We start from the raw sequence: 26,898 nt of genomic DNA on the forward strand, positions 1-26,898 counted from the left end.
CCACTGCCCCCCCCCCCCTTTTTTCTTGAGAGAAAGAGAGTGAGCATGCATGTATGCACATGTGATAGGGGTGGGGTGGCACAGAGGGAGAGGAAGAGAGAAAATCTTAAGCAGGCTCACAGGCTCCATGCCCAATGTGGACCCCATCATGGGGGCTCAAGCTCATGACCCAGAGATCATGATTTGAGCCAAAATTAAGAGTCAAACACTTAACCTACTGAGCCAACCAGGTGCCCCTCCACTGTTTTTTGTATCCAGTGTTACCACGAGAAATCTGATGTTATTGTGATTATTTCCTTTTACTTTCTCTAGAATCATTTAGGAATTTCTTTTTTATGCCAGTTTTCTACAATTTTGTTCTCATGTATTTAGATGTGAGGTTTTTTTTTTTTTTTCACTCACCCTATTTGGCAAGTTGTTGGGTCCCTTCAATTACAAGACTCAGTCTTTTTCAAATAGCCCTGGAAAATTTTCTTCAACTATTTTGAAGAGTATTTTCTTCCTTCTATTATCTTGTTTTTCTGTTTTAGGAGCTCTTTTTTTTAAATTAAATTTTAGTTAACATACAGTGCAATATCGGTTTCTGGAGGAGAATTCAGTGGTTCATTTACATATAACACCCAGTGCTCATCACAACAAGTGCCCTCTTAAATCCTATCACCCATCTAGCCCATCCCCCACCTCCCTCCCTCCATTGATCCTTAGTTTTTCCCTATCATTAAGAGTCTCCTATGGCTTATTTCCCTCTCTCCTTTTTTTCTTTTCCCCCTTCCTATATATTCATCTGTTTTTTTTTTCTTAAATTCCACATATGAGTGAAATCATATGGTATTTGTATTTCTCTGACTGACTTATTTCACTTAGCATAATACTCTCTAGCTTTATTCACATCATCGCAAATGACAAGATTTCATTTTTTGGATGGCTGAATAATATTCCATTGTATATATACCACATCTTCTTTATCCATTCATCAGTCAATGGACATTTGCGCTTTCTCTATAGTTTGACTACTGTTGATGATGCTGCTATAAATATCGGGGTGGATGTACCCCTTTGGATCTGTATTTTTGTATCCTTTGGGTAAATACCTAGTAGTGTAATTGCTGGATCATAGGGTAGTTCTATTGTTAACGTTTTGAGGAACCTCCATACTGTTCTCCAGAGTGGCTGCACCAGTTTGCATTCCCACCAATACTGCAAGAGGGTTCTCCCTTCTCCACATCCTCGCCAACACCTGTTGTTTCCTGTGTTGTTAATTTTAGCTATTCTGACAGGTGTGAGGTGGTATCTCATCATGGTTTTGATTTGTATTTCCCTGATGATAAGTGATGTTGAGCATCTTTTCATGTGTCTGTAAGCCATTTGGATGTCTTCTTCGGAAAAGAAGTCTTTTCTTCTTGTCTTCTGCCTATTTCTTAACTGGATTATTTGTTTTTTTGGGTATTGAATTTCTTATTAGGTGGATATTAGAACTCTTTGGTTTATATTTTACGTCTCATATTTCCTTCCATTCTTTTTTTGAAACAGCTTTATTGAGATGCGATTCACATACCATATAATTCATCCATTTAAAGTGTATAGTCACAAAGTGATGCAAATATCACCACGGTCAATTTTAGACCATTTTCATCACCCTGAAAAGAAACTCTGTGTCCATTACCCATCATTCCCCATTTCCTCCTAACTCATCCACTCTTGCCCTAGGCATCACTAATTTATTTTCTCTTTCTATAGATCTGCCTATTCTGGACATTTCATATAAATGAAATCATATAATATGTGGCCATTTGTGACTGGCTCTGTTCAGCTAGCATAATGTTTTCGAGGTTCACCCTTGTGTTGCATGTATTAGCACTTCCTTTCCATTTCTTTTTGTTGCCAAATAATATTCCACTGTACTTATCCATCTGGATTGATGGACATTTGGTTTATAACCATTTTTTGGTCTTATGAATAATGCTGCTATGAACATTTATGGACAGGTTCTTGTGTGGACGTATGTTTTCATTTATCCTGGGTATGCACCTAGGAGTGAAATTGCTGAGTCACATGGTAACTCTACGTTTAACCATTTAAGGAATGCCAGACTGTTTTTGGCAGCAGCTGCACCATTTACACTCCCATCAGCAATGCATGATGGATCCAATCTCTCCATACCCTCTCTAGCACTTATTACTTCCTTCCATTCTTGCCATTTCTTTGTGCTCATGTGCTTAAATCTGTGCTATTACTCAGCTCCTTCTTCTAACTTACTAGTAATCTCTTCCTCATTACACTATTCAGCCTTTCTCTATGGTTTTCTATTACAAACATTGCATTTTTTATTTTCTGGGTCTCTAATTGCTTATCTTCCATAATAGCCTGTTCTTCTATTATGGGTAGGATTATTCTCCTTTATTCCTTTGAGGATATTAATAATATTCACTAAAAATATTCTGTTTGCTTTAATACACCTTTTATCTTAGGGGTTCCTCTTTGTTGAGCTGGTATTTCTATTTATAGTGGCCTTTTTTCCCCTTCAGATGTTTCATGAGACCTTGATTTTAAGGTTCTCTGTTAGCCTGTGAATGTGATCTGAGTGGAGCAGGTCACCTCAGTGGTTATAGGAAAGGATGACATCTACTGCATGGGTTTTGCTACTATCTCTTCTGGAGGGAGGAGATGCGTTCCTAGGTTTTTTTCTTTTATCACTTTAAAATCTTTCCCTAGCTTATTCCATCTTTCATCAGAGCTTCTAATACTATCTATAAATAAGTAATTTCTACATTATCTATAAATGAGTAATTTCCATATATTATCTTCAGCCCTAACCCCACCCTTGAGCTACTGATCCATATGTGGTCCTTTTCTTCAAAGTGCATGTCTCATTTTGTAATTATACATTCATAGTACTATTATTTGGTTAATAGCCTTCTGCTTTTACTGGACTGGGCATTCCACGAAGACAGAGACCATGCCTATTTGTGATCATTGCCATGCTGCCAGCACTTAGTATAGTATGTGGCCGATATGCTCATAGGTACTTGTTGGACTAATGAACGAATTAGGAGAAATAGTTCATGCATGAAAGGCCCCGTGGTATCTTGGAGCAGGTGCCTCTGAGTTGAATCCTGGCTCTGACATTACTAGTTGTGTGTACTGAGTGTTCAGTACGGTGCTAGCCACTCGCAGCACTCAGAAAAAGGGATCTTTTCTTATTATTGTGGTCTGGTGTTTGCTGGCCTAGTGTTATTCACTTCTTAAGGATTTTCATGATTCTGCTGCTTTGAATGTTTGGTGTCGGTCTACATGACAGATGGGTGGCCCTGCAATCTGGCTCCACCTTAAAGAGGCTGGGAATCCTGAGAGCCTTTGCCAGGTCACTAAATGGTTAGCCCAACAGGGTAAGGATAGGCTGGCGGTGGAAGGACATCTTCACTCCCTAACCCCAGGATCATCACCTCAGCGGCAAACCTCCAGGGTTCCAGGGAAATGCTTTTAACATATAGATACCTTTGCACTGTATAGTCCCTCCTTGTGGGAAAAGAAGTTCAGCTTATAGTCTTTCTTGGAGCCAGACAGTACATCAATGTAGTCAAGGCCTTTTAAGGTGACGCTTAGGTCTGGCTTCTCTGGTTTTATCATTTCCACAATGACCCGGAATCTGGGGGGACATAGCAGCACATGAAGAGAGGATAGAGAAAATGTGACTGTCTGCCCAGAGGAAAGAAGGAAAGGTGCTATTTCTACTCCTGACTTTATGACAAGCACGTGGGTCCAGGGCTCTGGTCTTTACTTTGTCTCCAACAATACCAATAACTATGATTTATTGACACCTATTATGTGCCACGTGCTGAGTCAGGGCTCCACATGTGTTCCTAGTAAAACATGGAGTTACACATGATTATCACCTCCGTCTTACTAATGGGGAAATAGAGGCCAAGAGGAAACATGCTCAGATAACATGACTAGTTATTGGTAGAACCAGGATTCAAACTTAGGTCTGGGCCTTCATCCATTATGCTACCTGGCAGCCTTCAGTAAGTAAACCTCTTCTCCCAGCCTTTGGCTCCTTCTCTGTAAAAGAAGGGGACAAGGCTGCTAGTCTTCAAGCTTCTCTAGCCCTTGTATTCTACTCTACTCCCACTGCAACTAAAGATCCAAGGGACGTCCTTCTTTGGCTAGTGGCTGAGGTGATATGGTGGAGCACTCAATAATAACCACCACGATTCTCATTTTGACAATAATAACAGCTAACATTTACTGAGCACTTATTTTGTGCCAGGCCCTGGTCTAGGAGACTTAGGTACTCCGCTATTCACAGATAGCACTGGGGGTCTGGAAGCTTAGAGGTCAGGCAGTGCCTGTTCACATCAGGGAAATTTGTCTCTGATTCTTTCAGTCCCTCAATGTCCTCTAGAGGTGCTGACCAGGTGAAAGGCCAGGCTAGACAGTGGATGTCCTCCCTCCTCCATCTCCTCCACCCTGACTCCTTGCCCCACTCCCTCACCTCTGGGGCTTGTTAAGCCAGTTGGTGATTGGCAGGAGTTCAACGTAGGGCGTCTTACATGGTACTTCACGGAAGATGTTGGCCACGGCTTTGGGGAGCTCAGAAACCCCATTCAGCATATACAGCCAGCCAGTCCCATCGGGGAGGGGGAAGAAGAGGGTGCCCTAAGGAGAAGAAGCGTGGTCAGAATGGCACAGAAGGTCCCTTATTAGCTACCTCTCAGGCATGGTAGTAACACAGGGTTAACGTAGGCCCTGACATAAGCATAACTTTTAGAAAGCATCGTGGCAGTATGTTTTAAGAGTCATAAAACTGGGGCGCCTGGGTGGCTCAGCTGGTTAAGCGACTGCCTTTGGCTCAGGTCATGATCCTGGAGTCCCAGGATCGAGTCCCACATCGGGCTCCCTGCTCAGCAGGGAGTCTCTTCTCCCTCTGACCCTCCCCCCTCTCATGTGCTCTCTCTCTCTCTCATTCTTGCTCTCTCAAATAAATAAATAAAATCTTTTAAAAAAAAAGAGTCATAAAAGTGTTCATATGTATTTGAACCAGGAACCCCACCCCAAGGAACTTGAGAGCCTATGCTCTACCGATTGAGCTAGCCGGAGGCTTTACCCGAGGGAACTTAAAAATCCCTTCAGAGGAAAAAGCTGCATACACACACATATATTAAAACCATTTATAATATTGATGAAAATTTGGTAATAACTTTCATATTCAACAACTGGGGAATGTTAAATAAATTATGGAACTCTCATTCAAAGAAATATTAGACAATCATTAAATATGATGATCACAAAGACTATCTAGTGAAACAGAAAAACGTTCATGATATAATGTAAAGTGAAAATAAACAGAAGGCAAAATTGGGTATGTGATGGTGGCAGCTATGGCTGTATCTGAATGAAGGTTGGTAGTGAAGATAGAAGAAAATAGTTCTTTTTTAGGGTTGAAGATTACGGCTTCTTTCCTTTTTTATTTTTATTACAGCCACGATGATGTTATTTGTGCAATTAAGCTAAATATTAATTGCTTGATGCTTAGTCCAGGACTCTTTCAGAACTGTGCCCCTCATTCCAAGAGAATCGCCTATACATGAAAACATGTGGGCACCAAGGGAGGCTTTGGACTCGATAATCTGCATGATTCCCTATTGTTCCAACACGATTCGTGGGGTCCCCTCTTGTTTGAACATTCTCTGAGCCCCCAAACTCTGTCTCCTCACCTCTTTTGCACCACTCTTCCCCCTCCAACCACACAGGGAAACCAAAGTGGGTGGGGGAAGCCTCAGTCTACCTGATGTTTGCGGTTCTCCAAGTTCATGGTGCGGGGTCTGTAGGTGATCTCATAGGGCTTGTTTTGCTGATGGGGCTCCAGGGTAATGAACTCTGGCCCCTCCCAGTGCTCGCCCTCAAAGATGGGGTGCAGGTTCCAGGTCTGGTTGGTGCGGTTTGAAAGCAAGATGGTCTGCGTGTGCTTGGAGCGCACCTGGCAGGTGAAGTTTACCACCTAGAAGAAAGCAGGCACCTCAGGCAGGTGATGGAATTTACACATGAGGAGTTCGAGGGAAGGTTCAGGATGGAGATACATATTTGGGAGTTGAGGGTATGGCTTTTTTTTTTTTTTTTAAGGCCAAGAAACTGGATGAGATTGTCAGGAAGTTAATTGTTTTTAGAAAAAGAAGAAATTTAAGAACTAATTCCTGACTGGCACACACCAATGTTAAGAAAAATCAGAAGAAATCAGAGGGAGCATCTAATAAGGTAGGAGGAAACCTAGGAAAGGGTGGTATCCTAGGAAGCATGTGAGGAAAGTGTTGGAAGGATCCTCCTTTAAGGGATTTGTTCAAGGTCTCAAATGCTATCAACAGGTCAACAGTTGAGAACTGACCACCAAATGTAGCAATGGGGACAGTGTGGCAGTGGTGGTAAGGACAGTCAAATAGACTAGCAGACAAGAACAGAATTCAGCAATAGAGCTGCACCTATATGGTTAAATGGTTTCTGACCAAGGTGCATAGGTATTTCAGTGGAGAAATGATAATATTTTTAACAAATGTTGCTGGAACAATTGGATATCAGTATACAAAAAAATACAATGAAATGAATTTTGATCCATATCTTGCACTACATACACAAGTTAACTTTAAACAGATTGAAGATCTAAATGGAAAAATTTGTGTCCTGAATATATGAAGAACTCTCAAAACTCAGTAAGAAGAAAACAAACAACCCAGCTAAAGATAGAAAATTTGAACAGATACTCCAACAAAGATGATATGTGGGTGGCAAATAAATACCCGAAAAGATGCTCAACATCGTTAGTCATTAGGGAGCTACAAATTAAAAAACACAAGGAGACACCACTACATATCTATTAGGATGACTAAAATTAAAACAACTGACTGTATCAAGTGTTGGCAAGATGTGACATAAGCGGAAATGTCAGACATTGCTAGTAGAAATGTAAAATGACACAACCACTTTGGAGGACAGTTTAGTAGGTTTTTAAAAAAGTAAATATATGCCTGCTCTATGACCCAGCCATTCCACTCCTAGATATTTACCCAAGAAAATGAAAGCATCTGTTCTTGCCAAGACTTGTACATACATGTTCAGAGCATACCGCATGAGTCCATTTACATAACACTCTTGAAATAATGGGATAGTAGAGATGAAGATTGGGTGTCATTTTCGCCATAAGCGTTTTTACCATAAGTGGAACACAGTCCATTCTCAGGTTTCTATGGACATGGCTAGCAGAGGATTAACTCAAGGCCCCCTCCCCCCTTTATTAATGAGAGAGAAGGAGAGAAAGGTGTTTCCCCTTTACTTACAGAGTGTGTAACAGAATTTGATCTAGCCAGAGATATCAGTTAAATCTTCCTTGAGAATGTGATGCTTGAGTTGAGGGCTGAAGAATGAATAGGATGAAGAGGGAAAATGAATATTGCTGCAGTGGGAACAGATTATGCAAAAGCCCCGTGGCAGGGGTCGGGAAGCAGGTCTGAATGTTTGATGTTGGCACCGAGGACTGTTTGAACAGAGTCACTTGTTTCTAGAAGCCCTGGCTGAATTCACTTGTGGAGCTTGCTGGGCCCACTCTGGCCACTGGCCCATCTGTGGGCAGCATCTACTGACCTCTTTTACTGCAGGTGGTCCCACGCAGACTCCAGATAGGGTTAGGCTCAAGGGATTGCCTCCCTGGATGAAGCAGAGCAAGTTTTTATAGAGACTCTCCTTGCCCACTTCAGTGGGACGGTAGGTCACTTTGAACGAAACCTCCATGCCCACAGTGATATAGCCTTCTTCTGGGCTGATGGAGAAATGAGGCTCAAATTTTTTGACATCCCATTTAAACCTTTTCCAGGATAAAAGGAGACAAGAAAGACAGTTTACTAGTATCCTGGGGGTGTCCTCAATGCTGCTGAGATCAAGAGACTTTGCCCGGGCTTTTAGCTGGGAGGTTTACCTGCTAATGAGCACTCCCTGGGACCTGGGAGGAAGACCACCACTGAGTGCAGCAGAGGCAGTGGGGACAAGAGCCAGGTCTCTCCTGGGTAAGATGGCTCAGCTGCCTCTCAGACCAGAGCAGGGTGGGAAGGGGCTGCATCTTATCTTATGGTCCACCAGTGGCTCACGGGGGAACATGTGCATGAATGCACTAACACATGTGTATCCAAGATCACACGGCTAGGAAGTGATTGGGCTAGGACTGGAATCCTCCCGAGACCGTGGTTATCAGCAACCCCTCCCCACCCGCCCCATCCAGGAGGGCAGAGGCGATGCAGGTGAGCATTGCACCTGCCCTTGGTGGCGCTGGGACCTGAGGGCCCTGTGTAGTCATCCCTCTGTGGGCCAATGGGAGACAGAGGTTGGGCAGTGCAGACCTGTGCTTCCAGCACTCGGGGGCCCGCCACATCACACTCTCAGGGCACTGTTCTCACTGAGGTCTTGGCGAGGGTGCCCCGTGCAGGTATTCGGTGCCCACCTGCATGGCTATGGGGGCCTGCCTGAGTAGTGACGGGGGTGGGCACCTGCTAGCTAGAGGGAAGAGCCTGGAGGGGAGGCTCTTGGCTCTTGGGTTCCAATCCCGTCTTTTCCCCCCACTTCTTGGCTATGTGACCTCAGGTCAATCACCTGACCTCCTTGAGCCTCATATTCATCTGTGAAATGGGGACAACAGAGGACCCTACAGGGGCCTGGGATAATTAAGTGGGAGCTTATCTGTAAGAATGCTCAGCACTGTACCTGCACAGTGTGAGTCCTTGCTAAATGCATGATTTTGGTAAAGTAATCTCAGTTGTCTCATCTGTAAAATGGATCAGCCATGGAACTGTGTGGGATTAGCCAAGAGGAGCCATGTAAAGGGCATAGAACAGGCACCAGGCAAATGTTCTCGAGGACATTAATTTTCGTCATCCTGGCAGCAACAGTCACCCGAGCGGGACCACTGCTGTCACATCTGAGCGATGGGAGGGGATGTGAGAGGGAGGGGAAAGAAATACCAAGTGGCCTGACTTGTGAAACAGATGTCGTGTCCAGATCCAGGGCAAAGCCAGTGTCACAGGGCTGTGCTAGCCTCGGGGTGGGCACACCGCTCTCCTACCTTGCACCCATGTCACCAGTGTTCAACATAAGGATGCGACGCGTGGCTTGTGTCTGATACACGACTGGTCCGAAGGGGAGATGCTCCTGGTCCAGGGAGATCTCCAGGGCCTGGCAGCAGCCGCTGAGGAGGAAGAGGGGACGCAGGAGCCCCATACATTCCATGAACACCTCCTCGGAGAAGGGAGGGATGCGCTTCTTTGGGGCAAAGATGACTTCCAGCTTACAGACCTCTTTGGGCTTCAGAGTGATGTTGTGGAATGGTATCAGGGTGATGACCTGGACAAAACCACAAGGAGACTCAGCCGCTGAGGGCAGGGGGATTGGAGGCATCCATTCCTGGGTCTTGCTCTTAGGGCTACAACAAGCCCAGGGGTCAGATCCCATTCTGCTCCCTCCTACTGGCCAGGTCATCTTTGGCAAGTTACTTAAACTTTCTGTGACTTACTCTATGGTGAAGATTCAGATCATCTGTATAAATGTGTGGCATGAAATAGGCATTTCATAAATGTTAATTCTCTCTTCAACTCCTTGCAGCAAATGATCCCTACTCTCTGGTGGAGGAAATAGTACAATAAGAGGAAAGAGGAAACAGTGCTCTGGTGTCTTTCCAAGGAGGGCTCCCTGGCCTCTCTGTACCATGTTCCCTAATGTGCTGTTTCAGATGCAGATTCCCAGGTCCTTCCTCAGGCCTACTGAATTTTGGGAGAGCCTGGAACTCACATCTTCAAAAGTGCCCTGACCCACGTGTTCTAGAGTCTGAGAACTGCTGTTTAACTTCATATACTCTCCCTTTCCTGCTTTGTCCTGGCAGAAATCCATCAAAATCAGCTCGAAGGAAGCTGAGGCTCCTTCCGCGCTTGTGTTCCCTGGGGTGCAGAGCGGGGGATTGTGGCGGCAGGGGTGAGATGAGCTGAAAACTGCACCAGGACCGCCTGGGACCACTGGGCCAGTACAAGTGGCTTGGCCCAACGGTCACGGGCCCTGGCCGAGTGGCACTGAGGATGTCGCCTTGGATGAATGAGGAAACGAAAGCAACAAGTTGGCCCTGTCTCTGGATGGCAGCATGGGCCCTGGGATGAGATACCCACAGGCTCTCTTGCTCTGGCTAGCTCCCTCAGCCCATTTTCCTGTCTCTGGCAAACCCCAGATGGTTCTCAGTGCTCCTGCTGCACCACCTCACGCCTGGATGTCCACAAGCACAGACCCTTCGGAGACCATGTACCTTTGCCTGCGAGCACACCACTCCCCAACCTGTCTGCCTGCAAGACACCTCTTCACCCTAACCTCACTAGAGGCCTCCCTCCACTGTGAGGCCTCCCAACAGCCCCCAGCTGTCCTCTGAGCTGCCCCTTCCCAATTCACAGCCTGCCTCTGCAGTTTCTAGGCTGTTTGGGTGTTATTTCTGTGTCAGTGACCCCTGAAGACTGGAAACTCCACCAGACCAGTCTATGTCATATTCACCTTGCTGTGGACCGAATTGTGTTCCCCAAATTCACATGTAAGTGGTGTCCAGCCTTTAGGGGGTAATTAGGTTTAGATGAGGTCATGAGGGTGAGATCCTTGTGATGGGACTAGAGCCCTTGTAAGAAGAGATGCCAGAGAGCTTGATCTCACTGTCTCTCTGCTGGGTGGGCATATGGCAAGAAGGTGGTCATTGTGAGATTATGGGGAAAATGGTTTTCTTTATGACTTACCATATTTTTCAAACTTTCTGCAGGAGACATTCATGAGAATCCAGATCTACTGAATCGCATCCCTTTCTCTTTCACTCTGCTGCCCTTTCAAAGTATGCAGCCCCTCTAAGCTTTGGTGTCCTTCTGTGTAAAATGAGAATAATGAAAGCACTAGCCCTACACTGCTTTTGTGAAGACACTCAGAGGTAGCACACGGGAAGCTCTTAGAATGGTCTGCACGCTGTAGGTGCACAAGAAATGTGAGCAGTCAGTGTTGCTAACATGGTCATCTGTACCATCGGGACGCATGAAGAGCCCCCTGGGAGCCCTGAGCACCAACCTTTGGTTCCTGGAGTTCTGGAATTGAGAACAGGACTGACTGGCTGAATGTGAGCTGGGTGTGGCTGGTGTTCATGATGGAAACCGTTTTTTTCACAACCTGTCCCGGCAGGACGGCTCCTAACTTCACAGTCCTGTTGGCTGGATCCAGGACTGAAATCTGCAGAACAGGAAAGAGAGCAGGGAGGGAGGGTTTCATCAGTTACTGAGAAAAATAACCACCATGATACATCCACTCTGGCGAGGCAAGGGTGGTACCTCTCTCTCAGTGTCCTGCCTTCTTCATACAGGATGGGTATTCACTCACCCAGTAAACACTCATGGGCATAAACTACCCCCTAGGCAGCTCATTACACAACTACATAATTACAACAGGGTCAAGGGTCGTGAAGGAAAAGCTCAGGGTACCTTGAGAGCACATTACAGAGGCTGACCTGGCGGGCAGTTCTGGGGAGGCCTCCCTGAGAAGGCATGTCTACACTGCACTGGGAGCTAAAGGAAGGGTAGAATCTAGTCAGGTTGAGTCGGGGTGGGTGTGAGGTTGGAGGCACTCTGGGGGCAGGGGACACTCTGTGGCGAGGCCCTGAGGTGGAGGAGTGGCTCAGCCAAGGCCTGGGGCGGGGAATGGGGGGCATCCTGAGAAGACAGGCTTGGAGGTAGTCAGGGTTCATGCCGGGAGAAGTGGGAAGCTGGGGCAGCAGGGACTGGCCCCGTCAAACGCGGGTTTTGGGAGCGCTCTGGCCTGCCTCTCTGTGGAGACGGGCTGGAAGGGGGCGGGAGAAGAAGCCTGGAGGAGTGGCCGGTGCCGAGCGTTCAGACTAGAACGGCGGCAGCAGAGGTGCGACAGCGGACACGCTTCCGCGTCCTCGTCAGGCACTGGTCCCGGGGTCGGCCGGGATGGACTGAGCTCAGGCTGGGCCTGGCCCGCAGGACTGTGTGGCATCCATGGGTCACTGTCATTTGATCAGTCCCTAAGCTGCACACCCCCTGCTCCTCAGCTTTCTTGATATCCAGCCCGCATGCTTCCATTCTGTCTCAGAAGCTGAGAGTCCCTGGCAGTAGCCTGTGCTCCCGGAGGCCCCCTCTGGACTTCCCCAAAGGACCTAGCACACAGTGAGTGCAGAGTGAGCGAGCGACAGAATGAACAGTGAGATTGCAAGAGACGCCCCCCTCGGGCTTGGGTGCAGACCCGCCAGGTGCCATGTCCGGGTGTTCCTCTAGCTCAATGGGAAGGAGGCCAGGGAGACCTCCCTCCTATCCCTCCCACAGCTTCTCTCTCTCAGTGGCTGAAAGGTCCCATGCATTCCTGAGCATCTGGGAAAGGCTTCTGTCTTCCAAAACCTCCTATTAAAATGCAAATATGCCAAACAAACAGACACCTTAAATGTTTACCAGACATTGGGTATAAAGGGATTAGCAGCAGGACTTTCATCAGGAGCACCTACTTAGAAGAGATGCCCTCAATCAAACAGAATCCTGGGATCTGTGCCTGGCAGAGAATACTAATCAATGTGGCATTAAGGAAAGATGTTCCACAAGTGAAACTTACGTCTGCATACATAACCAAAACAAACTGTTGTCCCAAACAAATCTAGCCTATTAAACCTGAAAACAGGACAAGCCCTGATGTAAGAGGGGAAGGACGTGCTCAGGAATATGTATCTGACAGTCTCCAACTTCTCCAAGAAAAAGAGTGTTTCTCCGGTGCTTGTGATTCCTTGTGGCCTATGGTACACTAAAGTTTGGTGCTGAGTAAGAGTCAGATTTGACAGTTCATCCTTCGGTAGGACTGGCTGGCCTCTGACAGAGTAGCTGGGGGGCCGGACAGGTGGAGAGGGGAGGAAGAGTGGGCTCGGGGGGCACAGGTGACTGGGAGGGCAAAAAGGAGGGTGCCAAGCCCGAGGCTCTCACCAACCGTCTCTTACCTTCATTTCAGTGCCTTTCCCTTTGATTTCAATTATTTGTTGTGAGAGCCCATTGATTTCAAAGGGGATGAGTTCTCGGTATTGGATACTTTCTCGAGGATAAAAGGTGATTGGAATCTCCAGTGTCTTTCCTGGCTTTATCACATCGACACGGAAGTTCACCTCGAGGTACGTGGTATTGGTGTACAGACAGTCTAAGCTAGAGAAAATCAGGAGGAAGGCGTGGAAGTTAGAGGGCCCGCATATTTCCATTTTGTGTACAAAGGAAGAGGGTCTGCAGCACTAGCCTGTGCTCCTGGAGGTCAGAGCACATGTTTAAGTCACCCAGAAAGACCAATTCTGTCCCCTTGTCTCTCTGAGCTGGGTTCTGATGGATTTCCTGCCCTGCTGCCCTGCAGTCACAGGATGTAAGGGTTGGAAGCGACCTCAGCAGTGGTCCAGCCCAAAGCCCCCCTGGCATAATCCAGTTACTTACCCCAAATCATACCCTGAGATCCTGGCAGAACTGGGCCTCAAACTCAAAAGTGCTGTGGCCCTTTGGTCGATGCAAAGGAAGGAAATACTTCCTGGGGTGCCTGGGTGGCTAAGTAGGTCAAGTGTCTGCCTCTTGATTTCAGCTCAGGTCATGATCTCAGGGTCGTGAGATGGAGCCCTGCACTGGGCTCTGTGCTGGGCGTGGAGCCTGCTTAACATTCTCTATCCCTTTCCCTCTGCCCCTCTCCTCCCACCCCCACCCTGCGAAAGTGCTCTCTCTTTCTAAGAAAAAAAAGAAGGAGGAAATGCTTCCTAAGTAACTGGGTGGCAAAGCACAGCGGAGAGGAGTATGTGTTCAGAGAGACAGGAGTTTGGATCCGGGCTCTAATCACTAACCAGCCATGAGAACGGAGAAAAGTTACTTGGCCCCTTTGGGCCTCTGTTGCCTTATCTGTAAAGCTGGGTTAGTGACAGCTACTTGATAAGCTTGTTGTGAGCATGAAATGGAATAGAGCGCCTGAGTCAGTCACCAAGCCGGGCAAAGAGGAGACATTCCGCGAAGGTGAGCTGTTCTCGTTCATCACTAATTGCCCGAGTACAGCGCATCTTCGAAGACAATGTCCACTCTATTCCACCTGGGGGTAGGAAGGCATGAGACCTCTCCACTACAACGCTTCCTTGTCTGTCTTCCAGGCATTTAAAGAAGGAGTCCAGCTAGGCCAATAAACAGAACTTAACGCCTTCGCGTAGGACTCCCATTGAATTAAATCATGTAGGAAAGAGTACAGGTAGATAAGATTTTTAATTAGCATTTCAAATCAGATGACACTCTTGTAACGAATGCTTCAGGTTGATAACCATCATCATCCTAGCAGCAGCAGCAGCAGCAGCAGATAACCATAACTGAGTGTTTCCTATGTTCCAGGCACTGTTCTCAGGACTTTCTCTGGGGTACCTAATTTAATCCTCCTAATAGCCCCGTAGGGGAGATGCTATTATTATCCACCATCTCAGGCGAGGATAGTTGAGAACATGTGCCCAAGGTCGCACAGCTAGGGAAGAGGTGGGCTTTGAACTTAGGCCTGTGCTATCCAATACGGTAGCCACTAGACCCAGTGGCTATTCAAATTCAAATTCAAATGAAGTGAAATTTAACAAATTAAAAATTTGGTCCCTCAGTTGCACCAGGCACAATTTACGTGCTCTGCAGCCCCATGTAGTTATAGGCTGCCATACTGGACAGCACAGATACGTAACAGTTCCACCGTCCAGGAACGTTCTCTTGCATAGTACTAACCTAGAGGGATTTGAGGAAACACAGGTCTGTGGAAATCCTGTTTCAGTAGGTCTGGAATAAGGCCCAGAAACCCATACTGGAACATTCTACACAGGGATGGTGCAGAGAGGCTGGATTTTAATCAGAAGATTTAAGCTCGGCATAGATCTGTTATTTACTACAAAGTAATGGCCTGACAAATTCACTTTTTAACTCTTCAATCCTTGGTTTCCACATCTATTATGTGGGGAAAGTAAATGGAAGCCAATGAACCTCTCATCAGGTCATCTGGTATTGCCCTCCTCATTTTAAGATTTTTCAGCAGAGTAGCTCATGGCTACCCAAGTATTAGTGGTGGGGAAAGGAGACTCGGGATTCATGCCCAGCTGTATTTGATTCTTTCCCATAATCTTCCTTTTTCTGTTTTGGCAGGACTTCACCTGTAGGACCCACAAGGAGCTACAGACTCCTCTGGAAGCTCTGGGAAGTCTGCGTACCTCATAGACGTTTCTTCCTTGTTGGTGACAACCAGGATTTGTTTGTATGGGGGCATCCCAGCTTGGTAGATGAAGCAGGTCCCAAAGTTGTAGCTGGTGAAGGAGAAATGAACAGCTGGGCTCACAGCGCAGCCTGAGATGCTGCACAGAAATGTAGGGCCGTGGCTGATCTGTGGGGAGGGAATGGCAGGCAGAGAGTGATTAGAAGTGTGAACAAAGGGCTCCTCAAGTCCTCAGGTGAAGGAGGAAAGCAGTTGGTGCTTTTCCAAAAAAAATAAATAAATAAATAAAAATAAATACAGGTGCCAGGACTCCATGGGCAGAGATTCTGATTCACAGGTTAGAAGTTTGTTTACTTGGGGCGCTTGGGTGGTTCAGTCGTTAAGCGTCTGCCTTTGGCTCAGGTCATGATCCCAGGGTCCTGGGATCGAGCCCAGCATCGGGTTCCCTGCTCTGCGGGAAGCCTGCTTCTCCCTCTCCCTCTCCCCCTGCTTGTGTTCCCTCTCTCGCTGTGTCTCTGTCTGTCAAATAAAGAAAATCTTTAAAAAAAGAAGTTTGTTTACTTGAGGAAAGCACAGTGGGATACTCTGCAATCAGACCCTGCATTGGGTCCTGCAGCCGTGATTCAGCTGGAAGGCAGAGGTGTGGCAGACTGCTAGTTACTGTCCCCCATCTGCTTCCCAAGGGTACCCTATCAGCAGGACTCTGCTTAGTTGCCAAGGTGCCGGGGTGGAAATACTAGAGTTCCTATCCTTCCTGGACACTAAGGGAGGTCATCAGAGCTAGTTCTGGTCATCAGGGTATAAACAGAAGAGGACAAGAAGGTGTCCTATTTTGAATACAGAGGCGGTCTCTCTGGGAAAGTTTGTTTGGTTGTTGGTTTTTTGTTTATTTTGCCTTCAGGCTCGGAATTCCCTCTTATTTCCACGTTGAATGCAGACCCAGGGCTGCAGGGCGGATGGTCCCCTTGTGACCAGGAAAGGACAAGAAGGAGGTCAAAGGCCCCTATGTCAAGGGTGAAAGAGTGGAGAAATATAAAAGAGTATGGGTCATACCTGGACTCTCAACAAGATGACATATGCGCCTGTTGGGACATCACCTTAATTTGCTCTTCAGAAACTTTATAATATGAAATTTCCTAAGTTGAAAATTTATTTAAAACAAATATCCCCTATTTATCCTAAACATCATTAGAATAAGCATTGGTACGTCATTGGTACAAGTTTTCGTAAGTGACTTCATAAACTGAAAAACAGTTTCTTACTTAAGGCTTTTAAAGTCTTTGTATTTTGTGACTGATTCCCTGTAAAGGATTAAGATTGACCACCTTCAACTCTTCTGCTAATTAGAGCAGGAAGGTACTACGATGTGTGTGATGTTTCTTTTTTCCGTAAGACATGAAAGTTCTGAAAAAAGACAGTTCTCCCAAGGGATGGGCTCCTTCTGAGGTGGCATGCCTGGCTCTTCCCAAGGGAAGACGGCTGCAACATTGCCCTTGAGTTCCAGGCTAGGAGTTTTACGTTTTTTTTTTTTTCTAACTGAAAAAAAAATTTTATTTTAGACTGTGCTATGACTTCATGTCCATCTAAATTATGGACTGTCCAGCACCTGACTGTGGGTTCCAACTGTTGGACCCCCCGGTTCCCTGTCAGTCACCTTCTCCTTGAGTATACGAATAAAGACCATGTCTCTTCACTCTGTCAACTGTCGCTTTTGCTGTGCAGAAACTTTTGAGTTTGAGGTAGTCCCGTTTCTTTGTTTTTGTTTTTGTTGCCTGTGCATTTAGTGTCATATCGATGAAGTCACTGCCAAACCAAGGTCATGAAACTTTCCCCCGATATTGTCTTCTAGGAGCTTTATGGTTTCAGGTCTTATGTTTAAGTCTTTAATCCATTTGCAGCTGACTTCTGGGGATGGTGTAAAAGGCTCAGTTTCATTCTTTTGCATATGGATATCCAGTTTTTCCAGCATCATTTGTTGAAGAGACTCTCCTTTCCCATTGGGTATCCTTGGCACCTTGTCAAAGATCAGTTGGCCATATATATGTGCATTTGTTTCTGGGGTCCCTATTCCGTTCCACTGGTTTAGGGTCTGTCTTGATGCTGGTACTATACTATTTTGATGGTACTATACTATTTTGATATTAGCTTTATAATATATTTTGAAATCAGGATGGGTGATGCTTATAGCCTTGTTCTTTCTCAGGATTGATTTGGCTATTTGTGGTCTTTCGTGGTTTTGTATGAATTGTAGAACTGTTTTTCTGTATTTGTAAAAAAAAATTCCGTTGGGATTTTGATAGGGATTGCACTGAATCTACAGATGGCTTTGGGTAGTACGGACATTTTAACAATATTAAGGCTTTCCATCCACAAACAGAGGATGTTTTTCCATTTATTTGTGTCTTTAATTTCTTTCACCAGCATTTTGTAGTTTTCAACATACAAGTCTTTCACCACCTTAGTTAAGTTTATTCCTGAGAATTGAATCCTCTTCTGTGATATTGTAAATAAGATTATTTTCCTAATTTTCTTTTCTGGTAGCTTCTTATTAGCATATAGAAAAGCAACTGATTTTTGTTTGTTGACTTTGTGTCCTGCAACTTTACTGAGTTATTTGATTAATTCTAACAGATTTTTTTTAATTTAAAAATTTTATTTACTTATTTGATAGAGAGAGCACAAGCAGGGGGAGGGGCAGAGGAAGAGGGACAAGCAGACTTCCCACTGACTGGGGAGCCTGATGTGGGGCTCAATTCCAGGAGCTTGAGGTCATGACCTGAGCTGAAGGCAGATGCTTAACTGACTGGGCCACCCAGGTGCCCCAATTCTAACAGATTCTTTTAATGGAATCTTTTGGGTTTTCTATATATAAGATCATGTTGTCTGCACACAGGGATAATTTTACTTCTTTCTTTCATTTGATTTGGATACCTTTTCTCTTTTTCTTGTTTCATTGCTCTGCCTAGGACTTCCAGAAGTGGTGAGAATGGGCATCCTTGCCTTGTTCCTGATCTTAAAGGAAAAGCTTTTAGCTTTTCACTAATGAGTGTGATGTTAGCTGTGAGCTTTTCATATATGACCTTTATTACGTGGGAGTACCTTCCTTCTAATCCTAGTTTGTTGAGAGTTTTTGTTATGAATTTTGTCAAATGCTTTTTGCCACTTCTATTGAAATGATCACGTGATTTTTATCCTTTATTCTGTTAATGTCAGATATCACATTAATTGATTTTTGTATGTTGAACCATCCTGGCATCTGAGAGAGAAGTCCCACTTGGTTGTAGTGTATGATCCTTTCAGTGTATTCTTGGATTTGGTTTACAGGTATTTTGTTGAGGGATCTTGGCCTATGGTTTTCTTTTCTTGTGGTGACTTTCTTTGGCTTTGGTATCCAAAAGAAGTGAAATCAGGACCTTGAGGAGATATTAACACTCTCATATTCAGTATAGCACTATTCACAGTAGTCAAGATGTGGAAACAACCTAAATGTTCATCAACAGATGAATAAATAAAATGAGGTGTATACACACAATTCAGCCATTTTTCTTGAATAAAAGATCTTAGGATTCTTGCTAGCCCTTGGTTAATTTCAAGATTCTGAAAAAGGTTGCTTTTGCTAGTTTTTGCCAGTGTTCTCATCACTATAGAAGAGCAGTTCTTCAAAGGTCCTTCTCTGCCATTCCTGTGGACGTCATAATTTCTTGTTTTTTTCATTCAATAATTTATCTTGGAAAATGTTATACATATTTTGTTTCCCTTGCTTCCTCTCCACCTCCCATCTGTCTCCCTTATTTATTTTAATAGCTGCATAGGATTCCAGTGCATGGATGGTCAACTGCTTTTCAATGGACACTTATTCACCAGGTGCCTCAACTGTGGATAAGGCCTTTATACTAGAGATTGTGAGACTATCTCCAACATGACCACTCTCCAGGAGCTTCTGGCAGGGTGGAGAAGACAAGGAACATACAGGAGAGTTAATCTCTCAAGACAGAGTGCTGTGAGTGCTTTCAGGATCAGACAATGTTAAATGGTCTCACCTTGATTCTAAGTTCCAGGCCCTTCAAGACACACTTCTTAAATGGCTGGAAAGACAAGGAGGCATGTGCACTTTGTCCCACATCCACACTGCCATCAATGGGGGCAAATTCCAAGTACTGCAGCAGGGCTTTGGGGCCAGATAACTCTGCCTGGAAGCTGAAGTTGAACTTTCCAGTGTTGATAAAGCTGAGTTCACACTGAACACATTCGTTCAGCTCTACCTGAGAGACAGAGAACAGAGTAGTATGTTGATGGAACAGAAATCATGGTTCCCTTCTCTGGGGTTAGGATATGTAAGATTTTGGGGAAAACTATCCTTTGGGAAATAGGAATGACAGATGATGTTAGTGAGTTGAGTATCATGGGATTAATGTAGTCAGATATTCCAGCAAGTGCTACTAAGTGTTGGGGATCCTCATACCTGAAGAGTAAGATAGCAATTTAATTTTTAGACCTCCCTTGGTAGACAAACATCCTTCCTGTATGTTTAATATAAGGGTTCCTCCCTTCCCTATCATCTCTCCACCCCCTGAAATATAAAATAGGTTTTCACATCAAAACTATATGCGTTCTGAGGATGGAGATGCTTCTGGCATGTTTCTGTTCTCCTGGTCTCCCTGGCATTTGAAACAGAGAGATTCAGCTAACATTCACTTGTACTGCCTTTCCCAGCCAGTGTGGAAACAGAGAGACAGACGAGAGAGAGAGAGAGAGAGAGAGAGAGAGAGAGAGAGAGAGAGAGAGAGAATATGAAGCAAGGCTCTCTCACATTCTTACCTCATAGAAGTTGATAAGGTTAGTGTCTTTAGGAGTCAGGAACGTGATCAAGCCAGTCCTGTCCCTGCATTTAACCTCTGCGTTCATAGTGTATCCCTCAGCCTTGACATTTAAGGTCAGAGGGTGGGCTTTCTTTTTCACATTGCAGATCAAATTAAAGTTCACATCTCCTTCCTGCTTCGGTGTGAAGAAAATATCCACTGGGAACCTGGTTGGGGAAGAAGACAGCAGATGAGCTGACCAGGCCAACCTGCTATAACCTGCTAAAGAACATGAGCCTGATGGATTAGCACATGCACTATGAGGAAAAAGCATTGCCTTTCCAAGTTATGATGAGTTTGGAAGAGGTGCCAGACACAGTGTGTCACTGCTTCATGAATTCATAGATAGCAAGGAAAAGAATATAAACAGGAGAGAAAATATTGAGAAGAAGGTCTTAAAGTTCTCAGGGCTCTACAGTTTATCAGGAACATGAACAATGGGAAATAAATACAACAGGGATGGGATTGTTCATACAAACTGTAGAGTTGGAAGAGACTCGAGACAGGGCACTCTGAAGGGAATGGATTCTCCTGGCTAGCAGGTCTAGAACCCCTGCTATTTTGGGAGGGTGTAGTCATGGGGGACTTCTTCTTTACCTGGACAGTGGTGGGATCCAGCCTTCCATGGGACATAGCACCAGGCTGTTGCTGAAACCTTCAGAATATCGGGAGTTGTCCTGGAAGGCAAAATGGAACCCCTGCTCCTCCTTGTTGATGATATGCACAGTCTCCCTGGCTTCTCTGCCTAGGGTGGAAACACCAGCCCTCAGTTGAAGGCCTCATGCCTGCTCCTGAAAGCATCTTAGCAGATACTGCTCCGCAGGCAAGAGGAAACCTTCTTAGAAAAAAACCCTTCAACTTCTTTTCTCTCTTCTTCAGTCTTTGACTACCGCTCTTCCTTCCTTCTGCTCTACAGGTGACCTTCTTCCCCTGGCGAGATTCCATCTCTTCCTTCTAGAACTTTATTCCATCAGTTGCCTGCTCCTGCTAGGCGGCGCCTCTGCCTTGGTCACAGCTGTCTTAGGTGATTCTGATGACATTATTTTCTCTCCTTGTTTCTTTGGAACTAATGCCTTCCTGCTTTTGTTAATGAGGGCTTCACCCTCCCTGGTAGGCCCCTTAACTCTGCCCATATCTTTGTCGATAGTCTCTGCATTAAATTCTTTTGCATCAGAGCTCAGGTATGTCCTGAGAGTCCTGACAGGGCCTGAATACATCTTCTGTCACTATTTTTGCTTTTTCTTACTTTCCTTGACTATTGTAGAGCATTTGTTTTTTTACATATACTTTAGAATCATTTTATTCAGTTCTCCCCTCACCTCCAGTCCTTTTGGGATTAAGGTTGCCAGATTTAGGAAATATATTTTTAGTAGAAGTATGTCCCAAATATTGCATGAGACATACTTATGTTGACATACTTACACTAAAAAATTACTCATTGCTTTCTGAAATTCAAATTAGACTATGCATCCTGTATTTTATCTGGCAACACCAGTTGGGATTCTAATTGGAACTTGATTAAACTTGCATTTAATCTTGAGAGAACTGTAAATGATCACATCTTGTTTGGGGGCTCGTTAATAAGATTTTATAGTTTGCTTCATATACGTCCTGTGCTTTTCTGGCTACATTTATCCTTAGATATTATATAGGTTTTGTTAATATTGAATGGATTTTTTGTTTCTGTTTCTAGGTGCTTATTGCTAAAAGAAAGAGAAACTATTGATTTTTACATAACTGTCTTGTATTCAACTACTAAATTATCTTGTTGATTCTAGTGGTTTGTTTTGCTTTTCTCTAGAGCCTCTTGAGGTTTTCTATGTATGAAGTCACCAGCAACAGCAAATAAGATAGTTTTGTCTCTTTCCCCCTAATGTTTATGCCAATGATTGAATTTTCTTGTTTTATTGTATTTGCTAACTAAAATCACTAGGAAAGTATTCAATAATAATGATGATAATGAGCATCCTTGCCCAATTACTGATTTTTAACTGAAGTGGTTTCAGTGGTTTATTACAGGATAATATTTGCCTCTTGATTTTGGTTAGTCTTCTTTTTTTTTGAGGAAGAGGGAGAGAGGGAGAGAGTGACTGTATGTGTGAGGGGCGTGGGAGGGAGGGGCAGAGGGAGAGAGAGAATCCCAAGCAGGCTCCACACCCAGCACAAAGCCCGATTTGGGGCTCCATCTCATGACCCTGAGATCATGACCTACGCTGAAATCAAGAGTTGGATGCTTAACTGACTGAGCCACCCAGGAGCCCCTGGTTAGTCTTCTCTCTTTAAGTTTCCCCCTCTATTCCTATCTTACTATTAGAATTTTTGCCATGGCTTTTTAGTATATATTCATATGATCATACGGTTCTTTAATCTGTTGATATCTCATCATTATGCTGAAATGTACCACCCTTGCATTCCCAGATTAAATTCTGTTTGTCTTGCTGTTGCTGTTTTTATTTATTTTATTTAATTTTAATTCCAGTTAGTTAACATAGGGTGTTATATTAGTTTCAGGTGTGCAATATAGTGATTCAACACTTTCGTACATTACCTGGTGCTTAGCATGACAAGTGCATTCCTTAGTCCCCATGACCTGTTTCATCACCATCCCTCTACCCCTCCCCCTGGCAACCATCTGTTTGTTCTCTATAGTTAAGAGTGCTGTTATTATTCTTATGCTATATTGCCCATTTATTTGTTCAAAACCTTCTGAAACATCATAATCTCCTCCCACCTACTTATATGTATCAGTACAAGAAATGTATGGAAATATTACTAATAAACTGTTAACATGGGTTTCCCTTGATGGAAAGGATGGGTGGAGAGAGATTAAAATTTTCCTTATATAACAGATTGATTGTCTTATTATAAAGAATATCACTTTTCTAAATATAAGAATCTAATAAGTTACTAAAACATCCTCTGGCTTTAGTTGTATTTTACACACACACACACACACACACACACATACACACACACACACACAAACCCCACATCCATGTCATGTGATAAGGGACCTGGTGATCACTTCCTTTATTTCCTTCAGGTCTCTGATCAAATGTCACTTTCCCATTGTCTCCTGGCATCCTTTATTCTCCCTACCCTGCTTTATTCTTCTCTAGAATACTTATTAACATCTGACATGCTATATATTTTTCTTTTTTCTTTTTTGGTAGTCTGCTTTCTTTTTTCTTTTTAAGATTTTATTTATTTGTCAGAGAGAATGAGAGAGAGCGAGCGAGCAAGAATGAGAGTGAGTGCAGAAGCAGGGGGAGTGGCAGGCAGAGGGAGAAGCAGGCTCCTTACCGAGCAAGGAGCCTGATGCGGACTCAATCCCCGGACCCTGGGATCATGACCTGAGCTGAAAGCAGACGCTTAACCCAGGCATCCCTTGGTGGTCTGCTTTCTATTACTAGACTGTAACCACCGTGAGGATGGGGACTTTGGCTTTACCCGCGGCATTCTCAGCTCACAGAAGAGTGCCTGGGTCATACAAGGGGCCCAGAGATATTTGTTGAGCTGAATAAATGCATGAAAGGATGGCAGAGAAATCTGACCACTGTGGCACAGACTGAGAGGCAAACAAATACAGCCCATCCTCCAGAGGCACATGCAAGTAAGATGGGGATCACGTGAGGCTCTGGAAATGGATGCAGCCAGTCCGGGTCTTCAAGGAATCTAACAAGTAGGATCTGTAGCAAGGCTCCTACATTTTCTTAGGTTATTAGTGTGTGGGTTTAGAAGATAGCTGATGGAAATTAGATTGAGAGGTAAATATTTCATGGCTTTGCGAACAGTGATAGAGTACCTCTGGCACCAGGAAAAGTTTTCCACCCAAGTCTGCTCCCGGAGCTCATTGCTGAGTCAGCCCTACTCCTCCCGCTCACAGGTCACACCAACTCAAACATAAACCAACAGGGCAGCCTTACCAATGAGGAGACAACTGAAGTTGAGGTGTGACTTGTCCAGATTGATGAGAGGATCAGTGGCTTTGCCTACCAGTAGGAAAGGGACGGTGATGTTGTGTTCGGGGATTAAGAAAGTCCAGAATGCTTCTGTGATGTCCAGATGGAAAGGTGTGAACTGGAAGATAATCTAAGAAGACAGTTTGGAACAGAAGGGTAAAAAGCGTTTCTTTTTGCTTGCTCCACATGCCCTTGGAGGCTTACGGGTGCTGGGGTTATGATGGCTGACGTTACCAGGTCACCCCTACCTTTCTACTGTCTCCGTGAAGGCATGTAAGTGTGGCTGTTCCAGCAATATCAATGTGTGTTTGCCCTGCCCACAGGCCCCCCCTGAGAGGTCTACCCCACCCATAGCCTCTGATGGCTGGGCTGCCGTATTTCACACCATGTCTTTGTTTGGTATGTAAACATAGAATCTGAGAGAAATATGGAATTTTGGCTTTTCCTAAAAAGTTTGGGAAAATTGGCAACCCTGGGTCTACTTGTCTGTGTGTGTTCATCTGACAGAGAAGCACGGCAGCCAGCCAGTGCTGGGCTCAGCGTTCCGTGTCATCGTTCCCTTGGCTTGCTCCATTCATTTGTGGGACCTTCCTGAAGGCATTTGAATTCTTAATTTCTATTTCATGGATTTATTTCTGCCTCCGAGATTCTCTGTGGAACTTACAGGATACGGGGCCCATAGATCTGTTTTCGCCAATGAATTCATGCTTCATTAAGTCTGACCCCATACCCACTACCACTGTGTAAACTTGAGGACTGAGCTGTGGGACAGGACTCACTTTTCTGTTTTGCCCTTTGGCCCAACCAAGTAAAAACACATCTGTATCCTTTTACCACTGTCAGTCCCTTGGGAAAAAAATAAGTCTTCCTGTTACTCTATGGGTCCTAGTGCCCATTAGTGCCCAGCTCCCCTTGCCCGCTTTAATAGTTTCAGTTTTTAAAACTGCAAATGCTAGAGCTCTCCATCTCTCTATGGCCAACCAAGAGAGCTCAGGTCTGTCCTGTTCATGAGGACTGCCTAATGTCTATGCCATTCAAGAAATACTTATTGATTGATGCATACTTGGGCTGTTCTCCCTCACTCTACCTATGGTCTACAGCACACGTGCTAAGCAGAGGGAGAGAGAGAGAATGATTAAAGTCCTTGGTCTGGTGGTCTTCATTCACACACATACCTCAGCTTTCTTTTCCGGGTGGACAAAGCCCTTCTCTGTAAGGCATGTGAAGGCTGGAGGGTTCTGGAGACTTTCAGTTTCTTCAGAGATCCAGCAGAAGGTGTAAGTGCTATTAGTGGGGTTCAGGATTGTAAAAGTCCTGGTCGAGGGGGAAGAATTGATAGCAGAGAGTGAAATGGGGGGTTAAGGAATAACAGAAACTTTCTTACGACCTTCCCTAGCACAGTCCCCCTATCTGGGAAGTAGAACTTGTCTGGGCACTTCATTACCATAGAAATGAAAACTGCATCTCAACTGGGGCTCCAGACTATGGCTAGAGTTTTGGACTTTGGAGTAATAACGATGCCCAGGGTCCTTCTGCCCCAGTGATCCTCTGTGGTTAAGGTGGTGGTCAGAGATTCTATGTTTATGTCTTCCAAATTTTCCCCAGTGTTGATGCTAAGGAGACAAAATCCAGCTTTCTTACTGGAGCAGTTCTCCGAAGTCCAACCCCAGTAGTTCAAGCCTGCTTCTAGGAATTAGCCTCACTGACTTCCCTGAATTCTTCCTCTACGTTCTGTAGAAGGGACTGATAGGAACTCAACTGATGCAAACCTAGGCAACTCACCGAAGGCTCTTCCCTCCTATGCCCACACTGGTGAACTCAATCACCCGGGTGTTTGAGTCCAGAGCCCCACCACTAGGCCCTCGGAGATCTGGGTTGCGCCGATGACCGCTGATATAGTCGGAGTGTTTCAGGTCAAAATGGCAGAAGGGCAAGAAGCTCCGCCCTTTTGTCGATAGGACTGGACCTTGCTCTCCAGGCGGCAAGTTGGGAATCCTGAGAGGATAAGGTTACTTATTCTTACTTATTTTTAAATCAATCGTTGCTTTCTGAGTTGGGTGGAAATGAATTATTATATCCAACAGAATGTGAGCTCCATGAAAACAGACATTGGGTCTGTCCTGGTCAACAACATAATCTCAGTCCCTGAACAGTGCATGATACATGGTAGGTGTTCATTCATTAACTGTTGAGTGGATGAATGCATGAATGGGCTGAGGAGGAGGAGGCTGAATTCTGGCTCCTTTTCTGTATCTAAGTGTGGCCCCAAGTTATCCCTCCAGTAGTGGTGACAAAAATCTCCCTGCTGTAAATTGAGCAGAGAATCTTACCCTCTGGGTCCTCTCATAGGCATCTCCTGTCAACGAACATTGACAGAGAAATCCTAGAAGAGTAGTCTCATCTCCTCAGAAAAGGTGAACTGGATGTGAGCAGACTTAGCCCCAGCACCAAGTTTAGGTAGCCCAGACATAGGAGGGGTCCCTGTGGTGGATTGCAGGGGCTCCACAAGGCTCTTATGGCTCACATAGTTCTCGCTACCCCATGCCAGGGTTCATACAGTTCCTCTGTAAGGTGGGTGTTCTGCATGGAGCTTTCCTGGGAAAGCACATCCGAGGTTTTCATTGCTAGAAGTTACTGGATTGGCTTTTCTAGAATTGGGTGTGGGCACCCTCTATTCCTCACTGATGTATCAGGTCCACTGCCTCCACTACCACCATGTGGGTGTATTGTGCTTATTGTGTGCCAGGTTCTGTGCTAAGTCTTCACGTGAATTGACTCATTTAATGTTCATG

At 44.9% G+C, this 26,898-nt stretch overlaps 1 protein-coding gene across 1 annotated transcript in view; it reads right to left on the reverse strand.

The window, feature by feature from the left end:
- Positions 1-26,898, reverse strand: part of HYDIN (HYDIN axonemal central pair apparatus protein) — a 342,401-nt gene that overhangs the window by 13,325 nt on the left and 302,178 nt on the right. Inside the window, exons 70-83 of the mRNA XM_027618048.1 lie at positions 25,889-26,101; positions 25,282-25,420; positions 24,071-24,236; positions 20,742-20,889; positions 20,104-20,311; positions 19,326-19,547; positions 15,284-15,453; positions 13,037-13,235; positions 11,113-11,271; positions 9,098-9,375; positions 7,630-7,849; positions 5,786-5,998; positions 4,493-4,656; positions 3,496-3,646 (exon numbers count right to left, since the gene is read on the reverse strand). Of these exons, the coding sequence (XP_027473849.1) occupies positions 3,496-3,646; positions 4,493-4,656; positions 5,786-5,998; positions 7,630-7,849; positions 9,098-9,375; positions 11,113-11,271; positions 13,037-13,235; positions 15,284-15,453; positions 19,326-19,547; positions 20,104-20,311; positions 20,742-20,889; positions 24,071-24,236; positions 25,282-25,420; positions 25,889-26,101 (2,650 nt within the window). The remainder of the gene's footprint in view (positions 1-3,495; positions 3,647-4,492; positions 4,657-5,785; positions 5,999-7,629; positions 7,850-9,097; positions 9,376-11,112; positions 11,272-13,036; positions 13,236-15,283; positions 15,454-19,325; positions 19,548-20,103; positions 20,312-20,741; positions 20,890-24,070; positions 24,237-25,281; positions 25,421-25,888; positions 26,102-26,898) is intronic.

The sequence above is a fragment of the Zalophus californianus genome, chromosome 17 (genome assembly GCF_009762305.2).
Source record: "Zalophus californianus isolate mZalCal1 chromosome 17, mZalCal1.pri.v2, whole genome shotgun sequence".
NCBI lineage: Eukaryota > Metazoa > Chordata > Mammalia > Carnivora > Otariidae > Zalophus > Zalophus californianus.